The sequence below is a fragment of the Lipophrys pholis genome, assembly GCF_963383615.2.
Source record: "Lipophrys pholis genome assembly, chromosome: 6".
NCBI classification, from domain to species: Eukaryota; Metazoa; Chordata; class Actinopteri; order Blenniiformes; family Blenniidae; genus Lipophrys; species Lipophrys pholis.
Window position 1 is genome coordinate 29,173,634 of NC_137629.1, and position 21,825 is coordinate 29,195,458.

The 21,825-nt window shown below is 42.8% G+C and overlaps 1 protein-coding gene across 1 annotated transcript in view; it reads left to right on the forward strand.

The window, feature by feature from the left end:
• mcf2a (MCF.2 cell line derived transforming sequence a) overlaps window positions 1-21,825 on the forward strand; it is a gene marked incomplete at its 5' end in the record, with an annotated part of 24,488 nt that continues 2,663 nt past the window's right edge. The window contains 28 exons of the mRNA XM_080465877.1: window positions 1-115; window positions 4,481-4,549; window positions 4,635-4,749; window positions 5,062-5,152; window positions 7,186-7,305; window positions 7,671-7,787; window positions 8,075-8,224; window positions 8,329-8,444; window positions 8,644-8,758; window positions 9,312-9,431; window positions 10,274-10,465; window positions 10,548-10,739; window positions 11,390-11,561; window positions 12,839-12,915; window positions 13,062-13,147; window positions 13,512-13,578; window positions 13,716-13,831; window positions 14,716-14,785; window positions 14,889-14,981; window positions 15,465-15,557; window positions 15,938-16,063; window positions 16,235-16,456; window positions 17,492-17,584; window positions 18,429-18,507; window positions 18,827-18,890; window positions 20,283-20,383; window positions 20,782-20,894; window positions 21,655-21,767. Coding sequence (XP_080322003.1) covers window positions 1-115; window positions 4,481-4,549; window positions 4,635-4,749; window positions 5,062-5,152; window positions 7,186-7,305; window positions 7,671-7,787; window positions 8,075-8,224; window positions 8,329-8,444; window positions 8,644-8,758; window positions 9,312-9,431; window positions 10,274-10,465; window positions 10,548-10,739; window positions 11,390-11,561; window positions 12,839-12,915; window positions 13,062-13,147; window positions 13,512-13,578; window positions 13,716-13,831; window positions 14,716-14,785; window positions 14,889-14,981; window positions 15,465-15,557; window positions 15,938-16,063; window positions 16,235-16,456; window positions 17,492-17,584; window positions 18,429-18,507; window positions 18,827-18,890; window positions 20,283-20,383; window positions 20,782-20,894; window positions 21,655-21,767 — 3,197 coding nt within the window. The remainder of the gene's footprint in view (window positions 116-4,480; window positions 4,550-4,634; window positions 4,750-5,061; window positions 5,153-7,185; window positions 7,306-7,670; window positions 7,788-8,074; window positions 8,225-8,328; window positions 8,445-8,643; window positions 8,759-9,311; window positions 9,432-10,273; window positions 10,466-10,547; window positions 10,740-11,389; window positions 11,562-12,838; window positions 12,916-13,061; window positions 13,148-13,511; window positions 13,579-13,715; window positions 13,832-14,715; window positions 14,786-14,888; window positions 14,982-15,464; window positions 15,558-15,937; window positions 16,064-16,234; window positions 16,457-17,491; window positions 17,585-18,428; window positions 18,508-18,826; window positions 18,891-20,282; window positions 20,384-20,781; window positions 20,895-21,654; window positions 21,768-21,825) is intronic.

A 21,825-nucleotide genomic window follows, 5' to 3' on the forward strand; every position in this document is an offset into this window, starting at 1 on the left:
ATGGGCCCGGCTTCGCTGCAGGCGGAAAGAGAGCAAAGGAAAGAGTCCAAAGTGGAGATGGAGAGCTACCACAGCCTCCTGCAGGCCGGCTCCCAGCTAGAGAGCACTCTGCAGCGTGAGTACAAGACCTTTCTCATTTAACTTTTGGTGCTCTCTCATCCTGTGTCTCCTGTTCTTACACTTCTTCACTCGTCCTGTCAGCTCAGTGCAGCATGCTGCACTGCACTGCAGAGGACCATTTAGTCTGATTTACAACGTAACCTGTGTGAACCCTCTCAAGATGTAGCTGCAGAAACGCAGCTGGGTCAGTCGGTATTATTGATGCTTGGCTCCACCAGTGGGCCACTGCAGGGATTATGTCAGATATTATAAACCCTCACAGATGGATATTTATTCATAGTGATGATTTGGAGCCTCAGAAAAGGTTGTAAATCAGAAATGGACAGTGATAGAAAGCATGCTGTAGATGCCAACTACATATGAAAAAGGAAAAAAGGCAAAGATTATGATTCCATTGCTTGTGTCATGTCTAGTATCAGACTACAGGATCGTAAACCGTCAATTAATTTGATTTCACTGCAAGGAAACTTTAAGGTAAAATTCTGCGATAAGCTCTTTGAATCAGCACCACTCGTAATGTTTTTGTTTCAGTCATTTCAATGGTTTGTTATGCAAATGACTTCCCAACTTTAAAAGAAGATGGACAGAAATAGCATTTGATGTGATGGATGTGAAGGAAACCACGTCCCCCCCCGGGGTATAATGTGACCGCTTTAGGATCTTGGCAGCCTTGAATTATTGCCTAATTGATGAGCCTTTGCCTCTCTGTATCTCCCATGGTTTATTGTACTCGCTCTGAAGTGAGAAAGAATAAAAAAAAAAGCCATGCTGAGTAGCGGTTTTTTTTTTCTATGTGAAATTTGAACTTTGTTACATATATAGATTTATAATTCACATCATATGAAAATGTTTCTTTTGCTTCGCTTGTTAGAATACTGTCTGGAGAATATCACCCTGAGTTTGAGTCACTTTTCCGTTTAATAGCGGATTCCATTTCAAACCGAACCCACAAAACTGTTATGACACCGAACCTCATGACTCTGTTGTTGGATGATTCCTAAACTGAGACTGAACCCTCCTGGAAGGACAAATCACCTGTTTGGAAACAGACTTGTGCTCTTTACGGGGTTTTTTAGAGCTTCTGGCTACTCTCATAAACTAAAATGTGAAATGCTTTATAAAAAAAGAAACAACGGTTTTCAAAATGTCAAGTGACACTGATCACACATTTAGTGTTTTAACTTCGGCTGACACCTGAACTGCTGTAAATGCTCAGACTTCAACTCCCACCGACGCACAGAACTATGATTTTGTGCAGTTTTCAGCTTTGCCAAACACAAAGAGACAGAATTATTGTGCTCGGATAGAGTTTCGATATTGTAGACACCACATGACAACACGATAATGACCACGGTGCTCGGATCGAGTTCACTGGAGACCGGTCAACTCTTCATCAATAACAGTAACACAGACAGCGAGACTCACACCTACAGGCAATGTAAAGTCACCATTTAGCCTCACGTGTATGATTTTGGAAACTCTTACTAACCATTACACCTCTGTGCTGTCTCGGCGTAGAACATGATGCCGTTGGATGGGAAAAAAAGACATTCAAAAACTGACCGAGAACAAGCTTGACGTATTCTAAAAATAAAAAAAGTCTTAACATGTTGATATTCACATTTACTTGTCTGCCTGAAACCTTTCATGGAGGATTTTAACTTTTCAGCTCTCCACTCTAGAACCAGTGTATTTCTCATGTTGAGCTCGCCATCAGAATGCAGCCGCCCGTCGGTCTAATCCCCTCCGGCTTTTAAAGCTTCATTTACCAAATAATTCCTGACCTAAAAGCAGTGTGAGGCTGTGCACTGCGGACATGTTTGTATGTGCAAGAGTGGATTTCCTCCCGGCGGGGGGGATTACACGGGTTTGTATTTTGGGTGTCTAATATCAGGCTGAAAACACGATTTGTGGGTCTCCATGTACACCAGCCTCCGTTTGATTCACTGTCATTTCCTGCTCTATGGATGATATGTAGTGCCGTGTGATCGGTGAATCGTGAGTCACTCAGCGTGAAAAGGCCAATCACTTGTTTTCAGCCGAAAAGCAATTCAGTCGTTGACGTAATAATCACGTTAAAGTGCTTGAACTCCCTCCCAACATCACACAGGAAGGCCCCCGAGCCCACCCGCACTTAAACCGGTGACATTCTTGCAGTGAGTGGAGCATGTTAAACAACTAAATCACTGCAGACCTGCTTCGACTTGTTGCTTTTAATTCACTGACATTTTATACGGACTCCTCATAACACCTGTAAAATGTATATATCAGTCGCCTGCTTTGTTTGGTAAAGATTTGACATTTTCCTTATCTGATCTTGATTAAAAAATAAATAAAAATCGAATGTAATTCAGTGTTGTAAAACATTAAAACCAGAACGAGTCCAGGGAAAGTTATTTTTTTCGTGGGAGAGATGTGTAGTGAAACGGCTTTGATGGTTATCGCTGTTTGGACAACAGAGATGAGCTCCCTGCTTTCAGCTTCGTACACAGACAGAGAGGAGTCGGTCTGATTAGAAATCTGGCAGCAAATCTGTGTTTCCATCCACATCAGTCAAACATTACTCTCTCTTTGTGTTTAAGAACAGAAGACTAAACAGAAGCTATCTGACTTTTGTTGGCACACGCTGTCCTGAATGTCACTGAGAGGTCATGAAGAAGAACCGGATGTTTTTCCCTAAAAGGAGGTGCTATATATTAACGCCTCTGAGATGCATCGATGTGTAATTGTTGCATAAATGGTGATTACTTTATAATGTTAGAATATAAAGGTTTTGAGCAGATGATTGATTTCTACATGCTTAATGATTCTTTTGACGTTCCACTTTGTCCCGAGGGGTGCTCGGTCAGGTATATGATTGATAAACTACAAGGCATTTTATTTGACAGTGTGTTTTAAATGCATTCAATCATGGGATGAGCTGGCAGGGTGAAGAAAAAAAAAAGGGGGGGAGATGCAGTGTTTCCACAACCTGGCATATTTATGATACACACCGCGGTGTGATGCACAGGCTGTGCTGCTCACTCTGGGTACAGTGGAAGTCTGCAGTGTGTAACGCTTCTGAAGCTGCAGGAATCATTTGTTTTTGCATAAATCCCCTGCATACATTAAACCTTTTTAACATTTAGGCTACTTATGATACATATATTTCAGGATTGCACTGCAGTCAAACCCGTCTGACTATGTGCTGCAACGTGAAGGGATGTCTTTTCACTTAAGGGCCATCCACAAAGTCTCGACATGATTATATAACTGACAGTAACCTTATCCTGCGTCTCTGCATGCAGAGACCAGGCTCTGGTCCTGCTGTGGCTCCGCTGGGCTCTGTTACAGACACGCATCAAATATTGAGCAGGTCCCAGTCAAGCTCATTACTGTGGCTGCCTGATGGACACTGTCACTGCAGGCGACTCATGGAAAATAACACCTCCTTTGTTCTTCCTTCCTTTCTACGAGTTCCATCCTCTGTTTTTCTATCTCTCCACTGCAGTTTAATTTTTACATTAGGATTGAGGAAGGGATTGGCTGTGAGAAAGTTTGCTCACCTGTTTCTTTGTTTCCTATTGAAGAAAGTACACACTGAAGAAACACTTCGCATAGTTTAAACTAAATGGAAATCATAAAGAATGTGTAATATTATGACATGATTCTTAATTTTTCAATTAGTTTATTTGAAAACCAAGCTTCCAATCCATGAATTTCAGTGTGTTTTCATTCTCTATACTGAAGCAACATTTGGTGCAGCATGAACTTATTTAAAAGTTAAAACTTCTGCATTTCTGCTCATTACACTCCAGCTGCATGAAGGGCTTCACTACTTTATAAGAAAGGCTACTCAGACAGCAAAACTAATGTCACTCAGATGTAAAGCACTTTCTCCATTAATTCAATTTCTGCACGGCGAATGAGACACCAGATGTATGGTTTCCATCCACAATACATCAAGACTGTGAAAACAGAGGCACCGAATATATATTCATCTGTCAGGGAAGCTTGATGTCTAATTTTGGATGAAAAGTTGATATTTGGTGCAAGTTGTTGCCTCCAAGAGCAACTTTAATATTTTGTTTTGTTCTCCCATTTATTCTGATTTAATTTAATTAATCTGGAGTGTATAATTTGTGTAATTGCTAATAAGTGTTCCTTCTGCTGGTTTTTTGTGAAGAAGTTGGAGGTGCATTACGTCTGAAATCTGAAATAAAGATTGACTGGTCAATTGATTCCTGATGTTTTACAGAAATGATTGGAGTTAAATCAAATGGAAAAAAGCTCCAACTGCACAATATGTTCAAATTTGAACACTTGCACACAAAACAATTATCTGATTGTTGTTTAGATTGTGCATGTTTTCTTTTTCCAGAGGTGACTGTGCCTGTGAGCATGAAGGAGGTAGGAGGCTATATACAGAAACAAGTGGCATACTTGTCGGGTGAGGTCAATTTTTCTCCAAATCAGCCATTCCCTGATGCTTGACCGTCCTGTTCATTTCAAATGAAGTGTGTGTTTTTCCTCAGGGGGCCGTGGAGAAGACTCCAGTGTGATCGTCACCCTCCCAGAGTGCTCTGCTTTCAGTGACATTCCCGAGGAAGCTTTAGCCAAAGTGTTTACATACCTCACTCTCATCCCTCGGTATGCCTGCCCGAGTTTCTCCCTCTCTCTTTCTGCAGTGCACCAAAAGTCACTGCTTGTATTCTGAGCACAGCCGCGCTGGCCTTCACTGCTCCCCGGCCCAGGATCAAATGTCCTCTGTGTCCTGACACCTTTCATCTCTATGGAAGTTTATCTTCACATTGAAATTGCAATAAAATCCTTTATAAAGAGGCAGATTCCAATCGATCGATTGTGGAACATCATCCAGCTTCTTTTAGACTGTCTATAGTTTATGTCTAAAATCCAAATATCATTGCACATGATTGTACAAATACCTGTTTATGCTTTCAGAACGAGGCAGCCTGGGGTCAAATTTATCATTATTTTAGACAGAAGACTGGACACATGGGCCTCCATCAAAACTGCTCTTGCCAGGATAGCAGTAAGTTTCTTTTCTTTATTATTTTCTTCTGTTTTTCTGTTGGAAAGGTGCATCGTGACTTCCCCTGCAGGTTAACGGGTAAATTGTTTATTTGCTGTCCATGGTGCTGAATGTTTTGAAGGGGACTGTCAACATTATGGCTGTACCGAGTGTCCCGGTGCGGACTGATGCAAAAGCATGAGTAAGCAAAAAGTGTGATGACGCTGTGCTGTGGAGGAGGGAGAGAAATGAAGACGGGAAACATTGCAGACAGCGCCGCCACCCTCCGTCTGAGAGGCGGCAGCAGCAGCAGCAGCAGTTCTGCGGCTGTGGTCTGGTCAGGCAGCCGCAGGGAGCGCTGCGCACCGGGGCGCTGCGCACCGGGGAGCCGGTCACCGAGCTCTGCGGTCCAGCGGGAAACTGACTGCATTCAACCGAGATGGCTTCTCATACCATGAGTGATTGCTTTCACCGGAAAGGAATGCCGAAGATCCGGAGGAGTCCGGTAACGAGCCGCATGCAGTGTGTTGAGGAGTTGAGGGTGAAGTTTTTGGGCGGGCAGGGTGAATGCGGCAGTGGAGCGCTGCGCTGCGGCGCACGGCGCGCTTTGCTTAGTCATGCGTCCGGCTGTTACCCTAGACCAGGCTGCTCCGCTCACTAATGACTTGACCTGCATGTGTGTTGTGGAACGATTCAGGACAAACGAATGTCAGAAGTTGCGTCACATGCTTTGCAGCTGATTATCACGGGGAAACGGAGTGACTTCATTGATGCTGCTGCAGGGCTGACGTTAACACTTTCACCTGCACGAATATTAATCCCCAGACAAAAAACAAAACAAAAAAAACGCTGTTAAAATAAATATTGCATTTTCTAATTTATTTGGTGAGGACTCCGTGGACAAACAATGATCTGCTGTGGGGTTTTTTTCTGGACAATCTGTGCAGTTGTTGAGTATAAATGTTCCCTGCAATGTCAAATAATGACCTTAAATTACTCGGATGACGCGTGCAGTGTGATGTGTGTAAACAGTGCAGTGAGTGAACCATGAATCCACTTTCTTGACAGTAATCAGCAGAGTGACAGACCAGCAGGGACCTGAAGTGTCTCCTGTCAGACATGCAGGATGAAAGCCCAGCAGAGCAGCCCAGTTATTTTTTGTCCTGTGACATTAATCATCCCAGAAATAGACCCCATAGTGATGTAGAGTGTAGCTCTCTTGCCTCACAGTGAGAAAATCTCTGCTTTCACTTATTGCTTGGGGGCCTTTCTGTGATGGGTTTGCACATTCCCCGTGGGCTTCCTGCCACAGTCCAAACACACGTATGTGAGGGAAGTAACAACAGTTTTTATCAATTCACTTTTTTCTAAAATCAACCTCATAACATTGACACCAGCGTAACTTTGTCCTTTTATTCCCTGCGTGTGGTGCTCATGTTCACTTACATGTTATGTATGTGGGTTTCCTCCCAGCGTACATGTCTGAGGTTCATTAGTGAATCTTAATTGATCATATGCAGGTATATGTAAAACTTTCTGTATTTGTCTTGTGACTGCGGACCTGTCCAGAAGGTACTCTGCCTTTTCCCAGGAGTAAAGAGGATAGATGGATCGCTTGCTTCTGAACTGATAGGGACAGGGCTATATTTAGCACCAAAGGAACATTTTGTCCTCTCGGTTAATGTGTTGGAAGTTGAAAAAATGGGCAAAGTATCACTCGAAAGTGGTTTGAGGATGAATCGCTGACAGGGTTGTGGGTGTCCCAAGGTTCACCGATGTATCTCTCATGGAGGTATCACGTCACAACTGAAGCAGTCCAGTGGTTTCCAGGCCTTGATGGTTCAGGACTATTTTGGCAACATAAGGTGGACATATTTGATATTAGCCAGGCGGCTGAATCATTATGATGTAATATATACAGATAATGCAGGTTAAGGATAATACAGATGATGAAAGGCTTGATAAATCTGGTGCACACTTGTGTTAAATGTGTGCTGAATCCTCCTCAGTCTGAAGCATCAACTCCAACTGTGCACCTCTTCCCTCCCATCAAGGCTTCCTTTCCGGGGAACCTCCACTTGGTCCTGGTACTCCGACCCACCAGCTTCTTCCACCGTACTGTCACTGACATTGGCTTTCGCTTCAGCCAGGAGGACTTCATGCTCAAGATGCCAGTAAGGCAGCTCCCCCTCAGTTACCTAACATGTCTCACACCACAACAAGGTACACTTCGTTCTATTCACAGCCCTGAGCACCTTCAGTCAAATGTTCTGTCGCGAACATGCCCAAACCGACGCATGGATTTCCCTTTTTTCATTTCATGGCAACGTGATTTTGACACTCTGATATTTCAGGTGATCCAAATACTTCAAAATCTGGCGTTTCTTGTATATTCCAATTGATTTGAAGGATTTTCCAGTTGTTCACATTTGATGGATTTTGTCTTTCGTGATTTTGTGGACAAACGTTCTCCGGTGCTGAAAGTAACGAATAAATAAGTTGTTGTTTGTGAAGCCTGAGATTGTGTCTGTGTGTTTAGGTGGTGATGCTGAGCTCCGTCACAGACCTGCTGCGCTACATTGATGAGAACCAGCTGACTTCAGAGTTCGGAGGCACACTTGATTACTGTCACAGTGACTGGATTGTTTTACGGACGGTGAGATACATTTTTTATTTATTTTTTGTCGTCGTCTCTGAATGCACATTTTCAAACCACTTTTGTAAAGTTGCTACCAGATGTTCAGCACATGATAAAATGAAGAGTGTATTGTACTGGCGGTGATGTGTCTCGCAACTTCTCCCCTGGATACTGTCTTTTAATATTTTCAGAAATACCTTCAGGGCTTCTTAACTTTGCAAAATTGTCCTCCATCTACACTACAAACATGCTGTTTGCTGTGCAGTGGCGTCACTTTACAGCAGTGTCTCTTGCTTCCCCTGCAGGCTATTGAAAGTTTTGCTGTAACAGTGAAAGACATTGCACAGATGCTGCAGGGCTTTGGGACTGAGGTGGCAGAAACGGAGCTGCTTGACGACGCCAAAACCATCGAGCGTCTCCTCGACTCTCACACTGACAAGTATAAAAGACTCAAGGTATGATTCCTTCATTCCCTTACATTGGTTAGTATGATTGCATTGATATTATTCTGCCATTTAATGTGCAATCTTCCTCTTTTTTTTTTTTTTTTTTTTGGAAGGATGCAATCAGATCAGTGTCTAAAGAGGGTCGTCACCTTCTCTCCAGCCTCGAGACCACCGTAAAGGAGGATGACTCGCAGTGGGATGTGAAGCTGGACTGGGAAACAGTTCAGCGGTAATGCATCTTAATGCAGTCTTTGTTAGGTTTCAATAGCAATGTCTGAAATTACTTGATGTCGATGTCTTCTAAATTCCAAAATGGCAGCCCACTTTAGTTCAAGAACTTGCTAATATTGAATTCCTGTGGAAAAACTGAATTTTCGATGACCAACACAGCATTTGAAACATTTAGATAAATGCCTTGTGTTTTTCAGGCTTCTCGCCCAGCTCAGAGACATGGAGTCAGCCTTTGATGGCTTCTTTGAGAAGCATCACCTAAAACTTCATCAGTTCCTTCAGCTGCTAAAATATGAGCAAAGCTTTCAAGAGGTAAGGATTTCATAATTATATTTCTGTATTTGATGTTGCCAAAAATATTTGCTCACTTATCCAAATTCTGGAATTCAGGTATTCCAGAGCATTGCATTGACTACTTGTGAACAAAATAGGTCGCTCTCAGAGACTCAGGGAATTCCAACTAGAATTCCAGTGACACGATGCCACCTGTGCAAAGTCCATCCGGGAAAGTTGCACAGTCAGCAGTTAGTAGTATATAACAAAGTGGAAGTTATTTTGAACAAAAGCAACTCAGCCTAAAGTCACAGAGCGGGGTCAGTGGAAAGTGAGGCACATTCTGTGCAGAGGTCGCCAACTTCCTGCAGAGTCAGTAGCTTTAGACCTTCAAACTTCATGTACAGTATTTTTAAACTTTGTGGAGGATACCATTTTTAATGTAAATCTCCTCGAAAGATGTCTGAATATAAACATCAATGCCAATGATTCAAATCTGACATCTCTAGAGGCTATACGATTGACTCATTCCACATCGTCAGTCTTGTTTTTTCTTGTTTAATATGTGTGTGTGTGGCTCTTTTCTATTTAGACTGAGCTATGTCTGGAGCATCTCACCGCTCAGGAACGAGAACTTTCCATATCTGTGAACACGCTGGCTCAAACAGAACAAGCTCTAAAAAGACTGGATAATCTAGAATCCAATGCACAGGTCAGTATTGTTTGTTTCTTCTTCTTAATGCTACTATTCATCCAGCCATTCATTTTCTATTCCACTTTATCAAATTGAGGGAAGAAGCCAAACTTTGGGTAAAAGCAGATAGTAAACTTTGTTCAGGTCACCGGTTCACCACAGAGAGACGGACAGTTTCATACCGGCAATTTTAGACTCACCAATTAACTTCAAAGTTTCTGGACTGTAGGAAAAAAAAGAAAAAACACAGGGAGAGCATGCAAACCCCCCACAGGAAGGCCCCCAGGTCCAATCTGAACACAAATTAAAGACATTCTCACTGTGAGATTAAAAGGGCAAACCACTGCAACACGGTCACTAATCATGATTTTAATAAGACGAAGATAAGAATATTTATAATCTATCATTCTTGGTTATGTAGTAAGCAGACATTAATGTTTTATTTTTAAACGTTAATGTACCATTAAACCAAAAAAAAAATATTTTTCTTTTGAAATACATATACTATATAGCATAAACAACATGAATAAGTGAAGTCGTTCTCTGTGGAGTTTGCATGTTCCTATGAGCTTCTCCCTCCAATCCAGGGACTCTAAATAATGTTTGTGTCTCGCGATGTTAGCCCTGTGCTGGTGACCTGTTGGAGCTGCCCCCCCCACCCCACCCCCGTTTGATTCAATATCGACACCTTAATGTAGATTAAACTGGCATTGAGGATGGATGAATGGATCCGTGGACCGAGGCCAAGGGCTCTCAAATGTTTTCATATAGTCGTATTTAAAAGTGGTTCTATATTGTGGTCTCCCTGAGGATGATCACTTGTGTGTAGTAAAACTCCATTCCTTCCTCTTGTGTTTCAGGAGGTGATGGCTCGAGCCCAAATCATCATCCTTCACGGACACCAGCTGTCCGCCGGTCACCACTACGCCATGGCGCTCATTATGCAGCGATGCAACGAGCTTCGCCACTACTGTGATTCACTCAGTGCTGCTCTCAAGACCAAACACTCGCTTCTTCTGCAAACGCACCAACTGCTGCTTTGCCTCGGGCAGGTAATGCCAAATCTGCATTTTTATTTTACAGTCACCTCACACATGCATGCAGCTTTATAATGACCACGATCCGTTCCTGCAGGCCCAAACTTGGTGTGATGATGGCGCGTATCTGTTGGCCAATCAACTGGTGGATAGATTTCAGTCTAAGGAAGGAGCTCAGGCTGCCTTAAGGGACATTGAGAAGTTCCTGGAGAGGGCGCCGTCCATGCTGAGCTCAGGACTCAACATTTTAACAATCGAGTACGAGGCTGTTATCACGCCTCACCTTCAGGTGAGCAACTAAATGGATTTATGTTTAAAAAATAAAAAAGACACCGCATACAGTGTTGCTGTGACATTGTCTGATCATTGTTTCAGGATTTGAATGATTTAATTTGAATTTATTTGGATTTTCCACATTTATATACAATATGTTGTATAAAAACATACAAATATATCTCAATCATTAGGATGACACCAAATAGTCACAAAAGAGACTTATTTCCATTGCGGTCCTCAAAAAAAAACCATAAAGAATATGATATAGTTCTACCTATACAAATCTATTGCACAAAATTAAGTATCACGGATCAAAAAACAAGTTATCACAGAGAGATTAATCATAGAAAAGAATAGAACAAAATAAATCAGAAATAAAAACTATGCAACCCAATTTGGTTAAAAAGTAAATGGGAAGTTGTTTGCTGGGATTCCAATAAAAACCTTTTGATTAGTTTTTAAAGTGTGCTTCCCTACCCCCCAACCGTTGCTTGCTCATGTGAATTTGTTGGGTTTCTCTCTGTAAAAAGCACCTTGAAGTGACTTTGTTGTATTTGGTGCTATAAAGGTGAATTGAATTGTTAATTTTTCCACAGTGTCAGAGATGCTAAATCTTCCATCGAACTTCAGTCTCCACCCTCTGCGTGTTTGTTCCTTTTTCAGGCCCAAATTGAGAAAACGTTTGAGAAACACTCAACGGTCCAACAGATGATTCAGAACCGGCAGGCTTGTCTCAGGAAGCTGGCTGACAAGCACGTGCGACCGGTCCAACTGGTGGCCCCCAGACCGGAAAACCCCCCTCGCTCCAAGTCCCCGCTCTTCTCCCCGAAGCACGGTACAACACCGACACACAGGCTTTACATCGCAGCTTTAAAGAGGGAACTGCTGTTGAGATGGAGAAGCTGTTCTTTCGTTCATGCTCGCACATTCAAAGAGAGATCTTTGTTTCCGTGGATGAAACAGCACTTGTGCGCGAAAAGCTTCCCGCACGTGCAACCGAGATGTTCTGCTTTCCACACGTCAGCTCCCTCCTCGCCGTCCTCTGGGTTCCAGGCCCAGTATGGGGTCTCATCCCAGCATTCACGGCGTGGCACACGCCGCTCTCCAACCCTTCCATTTTTTCTTTAGGCAACGGTGAATTAACACATCACAGGGTCCCACTGCAAAGCGCCAAGGTTTTTCTGAATGGCCCCTGGGGTTAACGCACCCCTCTTACAAATGAGCCAGAACAAGGAATACAAAGTATAATCAGTCCACTGGGAGATATCTGACTGCTCTATTAGTTGCAGTAGGTGCCACAGAACCATATGTGGTTCATATACATTAAAAGAACTTTTCATCTGCCTCCGTGTCTCAAGAGAGGCTGAACAAAGCTCACCCTATAGTGTTGTATCAAATTAGTGCGGTATCGGTGTTATCTACTGCGTGTATTCTTTCACCCATTGAATCTGTAACTGAAAAGATAAAGAGGCTCGTTGCTTGTGTTCACTCATGTGTGTTTGAGGTTTGGATCCCTGTAATAGAAAGCAATACTAATGAGATTGATAACAAATGAGTGAGAGTGATTATAGCTCCCTCGGAGAATCCTTTGATACCTGGGACATCAGCCATCTAAGAAAGGAGACAAAGGAACAGGCTGTTAGTTGTGATCGATTTGATCTGGTACAGGCTCGCATACGTGTGCACTTCATATGCGTACAGGATGATGAATGTAACACATGTAACAGACAGGCACAACACCGTGTTGAGACTTGGACCGTCATATAAGGATTCAGGATCAAAAGGACTCTGGCGGTTCTGCCAAACGCCGCTTCAGATCTGCGCGCACCGGATCCAGGCCACACCTCGAGAGGACGCCACCTATTACCGCTGATTACCTGAAACATCCCTCATAAATTATTCATGTTTTCTTTAAATTAGTGCGGTATCGTGTAAAGGTCAGAGGCAGGGAGAGCAAAAGCCCTCGGAGGCGGTGGAGTTCACACTGTGCACACCGTCATAAAAAGATAATCGTGTTTGATTTAGTGGTGGCTCGTGAAGGAGTCATCTCCTCATTATGGCTCCTCAGAACGCATGGAAATGGACTGTGAATTGCACTATTACTCTTTGAAGGTGATGGCTTGAAGTTCACGTTCGACCTCTCTCTGCCTGGGAAGAGATCGTCGAGAAAAAGCCCCAACCCCAGGAAAGTAAGTGAAAAGCAAATCGTTTTAAAAATGTTATTTACTCAAATCCTCAGTCATCCAGTAATTCTACTATTAGACTCTTCCTCTTTGATGATGGCGCTTTAACACCTTCAGACTGAGAAGTGAAGTTTTCTCTGCTGTGTGTTCAGATCGAGGTGATTCACGACTACCAGGAGAGCCGGAGCTGCGTGTCGTACGGTCTGGACGGCGACGACAGCCCAGATCTGTTGAAGCGGTGAGGGGAGGCAACGTCCATTCATCCCTCTATCTGGCTCCAGCCCTCCTCTTGATGTTGTTTGTTTTGCAATTCTCTTTGTTCAGTTCTAATGATGCCCTCTGGCTCTCTCTCTCTCTCTCTGTGTGTGTGTGTGTGTGTGTGTGTGTGTGTGTGTGTGTGTGTGTGTGTGTGTGTGTGTGTGTGTGTGTGTGTGTGTGTGTGTGTGTGTGTGTGTGTGTGTGTGTGTGTGTGTGTGTGTGTGTGTGTGTGTGTGTGTGTGTGTGTGTGTGTGTGTGTGTGTGTGTGTGTGTGTGTGTGTGTGTGTGTGTGTGTGTGTGTGTGTGTGTGTGTGTGTATCTCTGCCTGTATGTTTCCATCGCAGTCATGTGATGAGGGAACTCATAGAGACTGAGAGAATCTATGTGGAAGAGCTGCTGTCAGTGTTGCTGGTGAGAAACGACATCTGCAGACCAGATTTTTGTTGTAACCTTCTTTTTTTTTTAAATTTTTTCCTTCAATTACGGCTGGTGATATTATATTCTATGCGCACGATGCTCTCTTGATTGCGCCATTCTGAATATTGCAGGGCTACAGGGCCGAAATGGACAACCCCGCTCTGTCGGGGCTCCTGCCCCCGATACTCCGCAGTAAGAGGGACATTCTCTTTGGAAACATGCCTGAAATCTACAATTTTCACAGCAGGCGAGTGATTAGTGACTCACGTCACACAGACATGTTTGGAAACAGAAATAAAAAGAAAGAGTCCAGGCCAGACTGTTCACTGCATTAAGCATGATTGCGATCAAACTCTAATTGTCGTTCACGTTTTTTAGTTTAAATATTCGAATACACATCTCCTGTTTACTTCTGTCATCAATGGAAGAGAAAAGGGACAGTTGAGAACATTTTCCATCTCGGGTCTCAGGAGGCTAGAGCACTTTTTATATGGTTAGTACAGTTTAATGTGCTTCACAGATGACTGACAAAAGAAATATACAGTCATATTAGTAGTATAGTTCAGACATGGATCAAGATAGGACAATAAGACAAGCTGTAAATTAAGATTTTGGTTTAATATAAATATAAATTCCATTAAAATGCCTTTAAGAAAGAAATAAAGATTGATATATTGACACGGAATTTAGGATTAAATAAAAAAAAAAGAAATATTAAAATATTGAGAAAATGCCAAAAGGGATATCGGGTGAAATACAATTCGACAATGAAAATGGAAGAAGTGAATATATAAAAGGGACAAAAGGTTCAAACGGACCAAAACACACAAAGTTTTCAAAGGTAAAGGCGTCACATTGTGTGGATAAAGGGACAAACAAATGCTTTGTGACATTCTTTAGAATATAGAACTGTTTACAATTCATTGTGTATGATGTAATATGTCAAAAAGTACTTTGTTATGGTGAAGTTACCAGACAAAGGATAGGAAAAGTTATTAATATGAAATAAACCAAATAAATACAGATGAAACTCCTTTCTGCTTCTAATGAAGCCATAAGTGAAGCTCACATGCAGTTTTTTTTTTCTGTATAAGGAAGTAACTTTGGTGTTTTCTCTTTCTGTTAATTCAGGGTTTTCCTCCAGGACCTTGAAGGATGCCTGGAGGCTCCTGAAGGAGTGGGAGCGTGTTTTTTGGAGCGGGTGAGATGACGAATGTTCAAATAGTTCCTCTTACTTGAAGTCTGTTTGGATATCATTTGCATTCAAATGATTAGAACTAGATGTCTCTGTCCCGTCTCCCCAGAAAGAAAGTTTCCAGATGTATGAATGCTACTGTCAGAATAAGCCTCGCTCGGAGGCGCTGTGGAGACAATTCTCAGACTGCGGCTTCTTTCAGGTCCGTGTTTTATTTTTCATTTTGGCCCTAATGTACAACTTTCCAGACAGTTTATCAGATAGCTCCAAACATTTCAACTTGATTTCAGAAAGGAAATCAACAAATAGCAAACAACCGGTATAATACAGCCTGTTATGACCACAGATCACAAGTATTTCCTTCACACGCAGCGGGGATTAGTGAGTCCATGTCTTTGAAAGAATTTGTGCCTTTTTGATATTCATAATTTGAGAAAAATAGCTTTAACTCATTTCTCATACCACGTAAAGTTTAGGTTTACTCTCATACTTTACAGTTTCATACAAAATATCAGTATCATGTTAGTAAATATTTGAAATAAGATCAGTGACATTGTAGATTATTAGCAGGGATGCAGGAAGACAAATAGATAAATAGATTCCTGAAAAATAAAATAAAAATGAAGCCAGACAGCGAAGAAGCTGTGACCGTTGTCTTTGATATGATTTTGTATTTCCTGTGAAGGAGTGCCAAAAGAAGCTGGAGCACAAACTGGGCCTGGATTCGTATCTGTTAAAACCTGTGCAACGCCTCACCAAATACCAGCTGCTGCTCAAGGTCAGAGAGCAAAGTCGCACGCATGCACAGAAGCTCAATCGGCTCAGAGATTGTGTTTCATTGTTGGATTTAAAATGATTTTTGCCCCTTTAATTCGTATTTCCGCGGGCCTGCTCTGGATGAGAGCAGTGCTAATGGATTAGTGCATTCCTAATACTTCCTTTTCATCACAGACCTCGCTGTATCTTTAATATTATCACTCTGAAATAATCGGCAGATGAAACGACTGGCCCAGATTCACAAGCATAAATTATCGCAGTCCACTGAATCTGCTGACTGAGCACATTTTCTCACACAAACAGCATTTCCAGTTTAACCCGAGTCTGCATGAGTTATATATTTGCGTTCGTTTTTGTGTGTGCGTGTGTTTGCTTTCTCAGGAGCTGCTCAAATACAGTCCAGACTGTGAGGGCACATCTGACCTGCAGGGGGCGCTAACAGCTATGCTGGACTTGCTCAAATCAGTCAACGACTCCATGCACCAGATAGCCATCACAGGATATGAGGTGAATTAAACATGTTATTATCTGCTCATCAATTACAATTGTTTTCATTTCTTATCGTATGACAATATTTTCATGCAGTTTTCATTAAAAAAAAAAAAAAAAAGATAAATAAAGTGCATGCAATGACAACAAGACAATGAAGACATGAATTGTCCCCTCCCTCATCTGCAGGGGGACATTTGTGAGCTGGGCCGTGTGCTCATGCAGGGCTCCTTCAGCGTGTGGATCAGCCACAAGAGGGGCCCCACGCGCATGAAGGAGCTGGCTCGCTTCAAGCCGATGCAGAGGCACCTCTTCCTGTACGAGAGAGCTCTGCTGCTCTGCAAACGACGGGAGGAGCACGGGGACGGCTGCGATAAGACCCCCTCGTACAGCTTCAAGCACTACCTCAAGGTGTGTGTGCGTGTGTGTGTGTGTGTGTGTGTGTGTGTGTGTGTGTGTGTGTGTGTGTGTGTGTGTGTGTGTGTGTGTGTGTGTGTGTGTGTGTGTGTGTGTGTGTGTGTGTGTGTGTGTGTGTTGAAGACATGTGTCAGGGTTGTTGTTTATAGTTTCCTGGGTTAGTTACCCAGTTGGGGTCAAAAGGTGAGGGAAGTGAGCTTGTCATGAGACTTATGTCAAATCAAACATCACCAATATCACTTTTTGTACTAATGATTGGACAATGTTTTTGACAGGAACACATCTACTTTCTGTAAGGGAAAAAAAATAAAAAATAAAAAGGACAACAATGACATCATAATAAACACAGCAAAAAAATGAACCCCCCCCCCCCCCCCCATAATCGTGTGTTGACATCTGAATACAGTTGGTCAATTCAAATAAGTTTAATTTCTGGAACACTTCATGTTCATTTTCTATCCTGCTTCAGCCGACTTACACACACACACACACACACACACACACACACACACACACACACACACACACACACACACACACACACACACACACCTTTTTGGAGAAAACCCGACTCAGCAGAATAATCATTAAAAGGTTTCTTTTCTAAAATACATCTATAAAAGGCTTAAAATCTCAATATACTCATAACACATTGTGTTTTATTGACCTTGTCTTGTTTTTTTTTTTTTTTTTTAACTGTAGTGAAATGAATGAGACACAGGGCTGTTATGGGTGTCTGTAATACGATATTTCAACATGCGTCTGCCGCTCCCACAACCTGTCACGGTCTTCTAACCCTTCCTGTGTTGTACGGGCGGGTGGGTGGGCTATGTCAAAGCCCGTGTCACACCAACAGCTGCTGCTCTTGATTTATTATTGAGGATATGGGAAGGAAGCAGCCACACAGCCGAGGTGTGTGTGTGTGTGTGTGTGTTGTGACAGGACAGATGTGTAACATGATGTAACTGTGACGTACGGCGTGTCGCCGGTTTGCGGGTGTCGCGGTAAACAGCATATGTTTCTTGGCAGATGACTGCTGTGGGGATCACAGAGAACGTCAAGGGGGACGTGAAGAAGTTTGAGATCTGGTACAGCGGCAGGGAGGAAGTGTACGTGGTGCAGGTGAGGAGCGTGATCATTTCATGCCGGATTGTGGCGAGACCAAACGTAAGATATAAACGCTAAATTTAAGAAGAAAATGACCTCAAACTTGGTGAAATCACCCACATGGCAAGTTTACCTGATAAGAAATGTTTTCTTTTCTTTAAATCTAAATTTAAGATCATACTGTAAATTCAAGGACTAAAAATAACTTTTAAAACAAGCTGAATTATCTATCATGTTTAGAAATAAGGTTTTAGTTCTTGGTAAGTAATTTGCTTTTCCGGTTTTAATTTAGTTTCAACCAGGGGTGTCTAACTGGTTTCATTGAAGGGCCTACTTTGTGGGGCAAGAAAATATCAGACACGAGCCCATGAATACTGCTGCCTTTTGCTGTTCAGTTTGTTTTTTTTAGTTTTTTTTAAATCTCAGTGTTATATTTTACAGTGAAACAATTTAGCAGCGGTTTTATTTAACAGTCAATGTTTTATTTTTGTTGCTTTTGAGCTAAAAAAAACCATCCTCTAGAAGGATTAAATGTGTTTCAAGCGCCTGTTTTTTAAACTATTTTCACCAGAAACAACATATTATTTAGAATATTTAAATACATCACAAAAATATTGGGGAGACAATTCATGGTTAAGTGATTTTTTTTTTAATCATTAATTTCTGACAAATGATTGTATTTGACTAAACATGTTAACATATTGAAACCGTATTCAATATTTTTACCACTTTGCCTACATCACATGAACTGGAAGAGACATTGTCCAGGGAAATTTCACGTTGGTAGTTAAGAAATGTTTTTCAAACCGCAGTGACAGACGCCTTCTATTTGTCTTGTCGTGTCTCGGTTGTCGCTCAGGCTCCCACAGTGGAGGTGAAGATGGCCTGGCTCAATGAGCTCCGCAGAATCCTGACTAACCAGCAGAAGCTGCTCAGAGGTGTGTGAACAACCTTAGATTAATACGGGTGGAAAAAGTCTGAGCACAAAGGTTCCCTTGAACTGGCAGAGCTTTGAACCGGTTCTCACAGTGCTCAGAGAGCTTGAGACACTGTTGAAAGATCCACAGCTAGAAGGTGAGCCTTTGTGCTTTAGACTTTCTTCACCATATCCTGTTCCCAAAAGGAGGGGAAGGACGTGCTCATCCCCGACCCGAGTTAATATTCAACTTAGGATCAAATGAATCCTCCTCAGAAACCAGAATCTCTCTGTGTATCCCCCTTAAAAAAAAAAAATAAATGCACCCTTCTTTTTCCCAGATGAAGCATATCAACACGGCCAAATGGTTGAACACATGCAGCTTTCTCCTTCGCTCTCCGAGAGGTCAGTGTCCTGACTACACACACTAATGTTAGGCGTGGGACTACACACACACACACACACACACACACACACACACACACACACACACACACACACACACACACACACACACACACACACACACACACACACACACACACACACACACACACACACACACACACACACACACACACACACACACACACACACACACACACACACACACACACACACACACGAAGCTCTACAACCTGCATTTGCTGGGATTCCATATCTAGTCAAAGCTTGAGGGAAGGTGAGGATCATCCCACGTTGCCCTGGTATGAGGCTTGGTGTGTGACCATGGGCACAGGCCCCACTCTCTTCACTGCTGTGTAGTTGCCTCTCCCCATTCCTCCCATCCCCTACCTGCAGGGGCATGCGGCCGTCCAGAGGGGTCCCCAGGGGCTGTCTGCCGGGGCTGGACTTTGTTTCGCTGTCAGCTGACGTGTTTCTGTGCCTGCGGTCCCGGAGCCCCCGTCCCCGAAGCCCCCGGCAACGGCCCCGGACGCGCCCCCGCCACTGCCCCCAGCGCCACTGACCTGCCGTAATGCTCAGTGGTAAACTCAGCCTGGCCCAACCTGGCTCGCCTCACTCTGGCATGACCCACCTGGCCCGGTTTGGGGACCCAAAACCTCCCCAGGCTGCTGTGTTTGCATACTGATCTTCAGCTGCACCCCGTTTTATAGACTCCATTCTGGTTCATAACTGACCTGCCATGCTCCCTTACTGCACCGAGAGGCCGAGGTCTCAGCAGCTCCCCCATGGCTTTAATTTAACATGATATCTAAAAACTGTTTCTCTTGTTTATGCATAGCCGATTTGCTATTTTGCATGTGATGCAAAAGGCAAAAGGAGAGTTGAATTTTCATTCCATTAATTTTTATCATTTCCTCATGACAACTGTCTTCCCGGGTGGGGCTCATTTTTGAGATCTGATTAAGAAAAAAATAGCCTTTTTAAAAATAAAAAAATAAAAAATCTCATTACTGAGCAAATCATAGATAAAGTGGACAAATCTCTAAATCTGGATCTCAACAAATCGAGACCAGATCCTCCCTTGCCCTGACACATGTGAGCCTTGTGTGAACACTGTGTCAGCGGCGTGTAAACTCCTCTGCCACCTTTTCTGGAGAGGCTTGCAAATGGCTGCTGCGTGTTTGTGCTGTTTGCCTGGTGCCGAGATGACTGCGGTTGTTGGAGACTCGGCAGGAGAGAGTTGTTCTCGACAGTGATCTGGGGGCAGCTTTACTAGTGCCTGGCATGAGTCAGACTGAGGAAGCCGACCTCAGATTGCTGAGGATAACGTCTTTCCTGAGTGCCTATGACTGTGTACATTTGGTGAGATTGTTGTTGGTGTCATTTCCCCAGCAAGCAGCAGAGGGCGTCAGTGAGCTCAGAGGACACAGAGTCGGGGAGGAGCAGTCCAGACCACCAGCCCCACTCACCTAAACACCAGCACAACCGGAGGAGTGAGAACTACTAACCAGCCACACATGTCTGATTTAATCAAGTAGATACTTAGTAACCAAATCTAAGTGATCAAATTCACATTTGCTTTGCAGACGTCGCAGTGCTGTTGCTGACTTTCTTCATAATTGTTAACTAATGTAGATATTTGACTTTTCCCCCTCGTCAGCAGTTCAGGTGTACTTTGACCTGAAGAACCAGGTCCATCGAGGGATTTTGGGAAAAAAGGTCCAACTCCTGAGATTAGCTTTTGATTCTACATTCTTGTTAATTTCCCAGTAAGTGACGAAGGGATTATCATCAAGTCGATTTAGTTACAAAGTATCTACATGAAGTACTCTCGAGTGTCGTATTGATACCAAAATATAAAAAAGTTCAACAGTCATGTCTTGTGTGACAGGTTGGCCCGGAGCGCATCACTCAGTAGACATCTGCGAGGGTCTGGAGGAGTGGTCTGGAGGTCGGGACACCTTCCACCCGTCTGACGCAGAGGAGGAGGTTTCCATGCAACTGGTGAGACCAGATCAAATCAAATAACAAACACAATATATTTTCAGGAGTATGTGTGTAGACGACAGATGAATAAACGATTAATGGCCGTGAGAGTCCACAAAACGAGTTGTTGTTCTAACCTCAAATATTCAATTTTATTCTCAGGAGGATAAAATGTTGGTGTATTATTGAGTTTTATTGACTAAAATAATGGAACATATGTTATGTTGCCTTCTGCCACTATTTAAGTATTTTACAGTCAGTTTCATTTCATTACAGTTTTGAAACACGGACTTAAAAGAGTCTCTTTTAAGTCGGACAACAAACCTACTTTCAATTGTTAGTGCTGACATCAAATTAAAAAACCCAAATTCTGCCGTGAAAACAATATCTGTTATCTGAAATAAATACTGTTTGTTTATCTACGTCAACACCACTTCATCCAAATTAGTGTTGTAGTGCTCTGGAGCTGCTCGGTTGACAGTTTTAATTTGCCATAAATAGACGATTAAACTTACACGGCATTGGACTGTATGTCCAATTATAAATATTATGCATTAAATCTGAGCTTCATTAACACGATCAAGTTTACTACTTCTGAAGAGAATCCGTAAAACAAGCTTTTAACTGTTCTCACAGATAAATATAACTAATCTACAGAGGCTGATTGTCTTTTTAACCTCGAGTTCCGTTTATTTTATTTATTTCCTATTTCTGATTTTGTGTGTCTTTTTTAAATAGAAACATTTTTCTCCCTTTGTGCTTGACGGCTCTGTGTCAGTCTCCAGGCAGATTCAGGGCTTTGGCTGATTATCTCCAAAATGGACCAGACAGCATCACCATCAAATGTGGAGACGTCATCCAGCTACAATATGAAGACAGCAGGGGGCGCTGGTGAGGTTTGGGCCACAAGAGATGTACAGTAAACTCTGAGCAGCCTTCTCATGCAAAT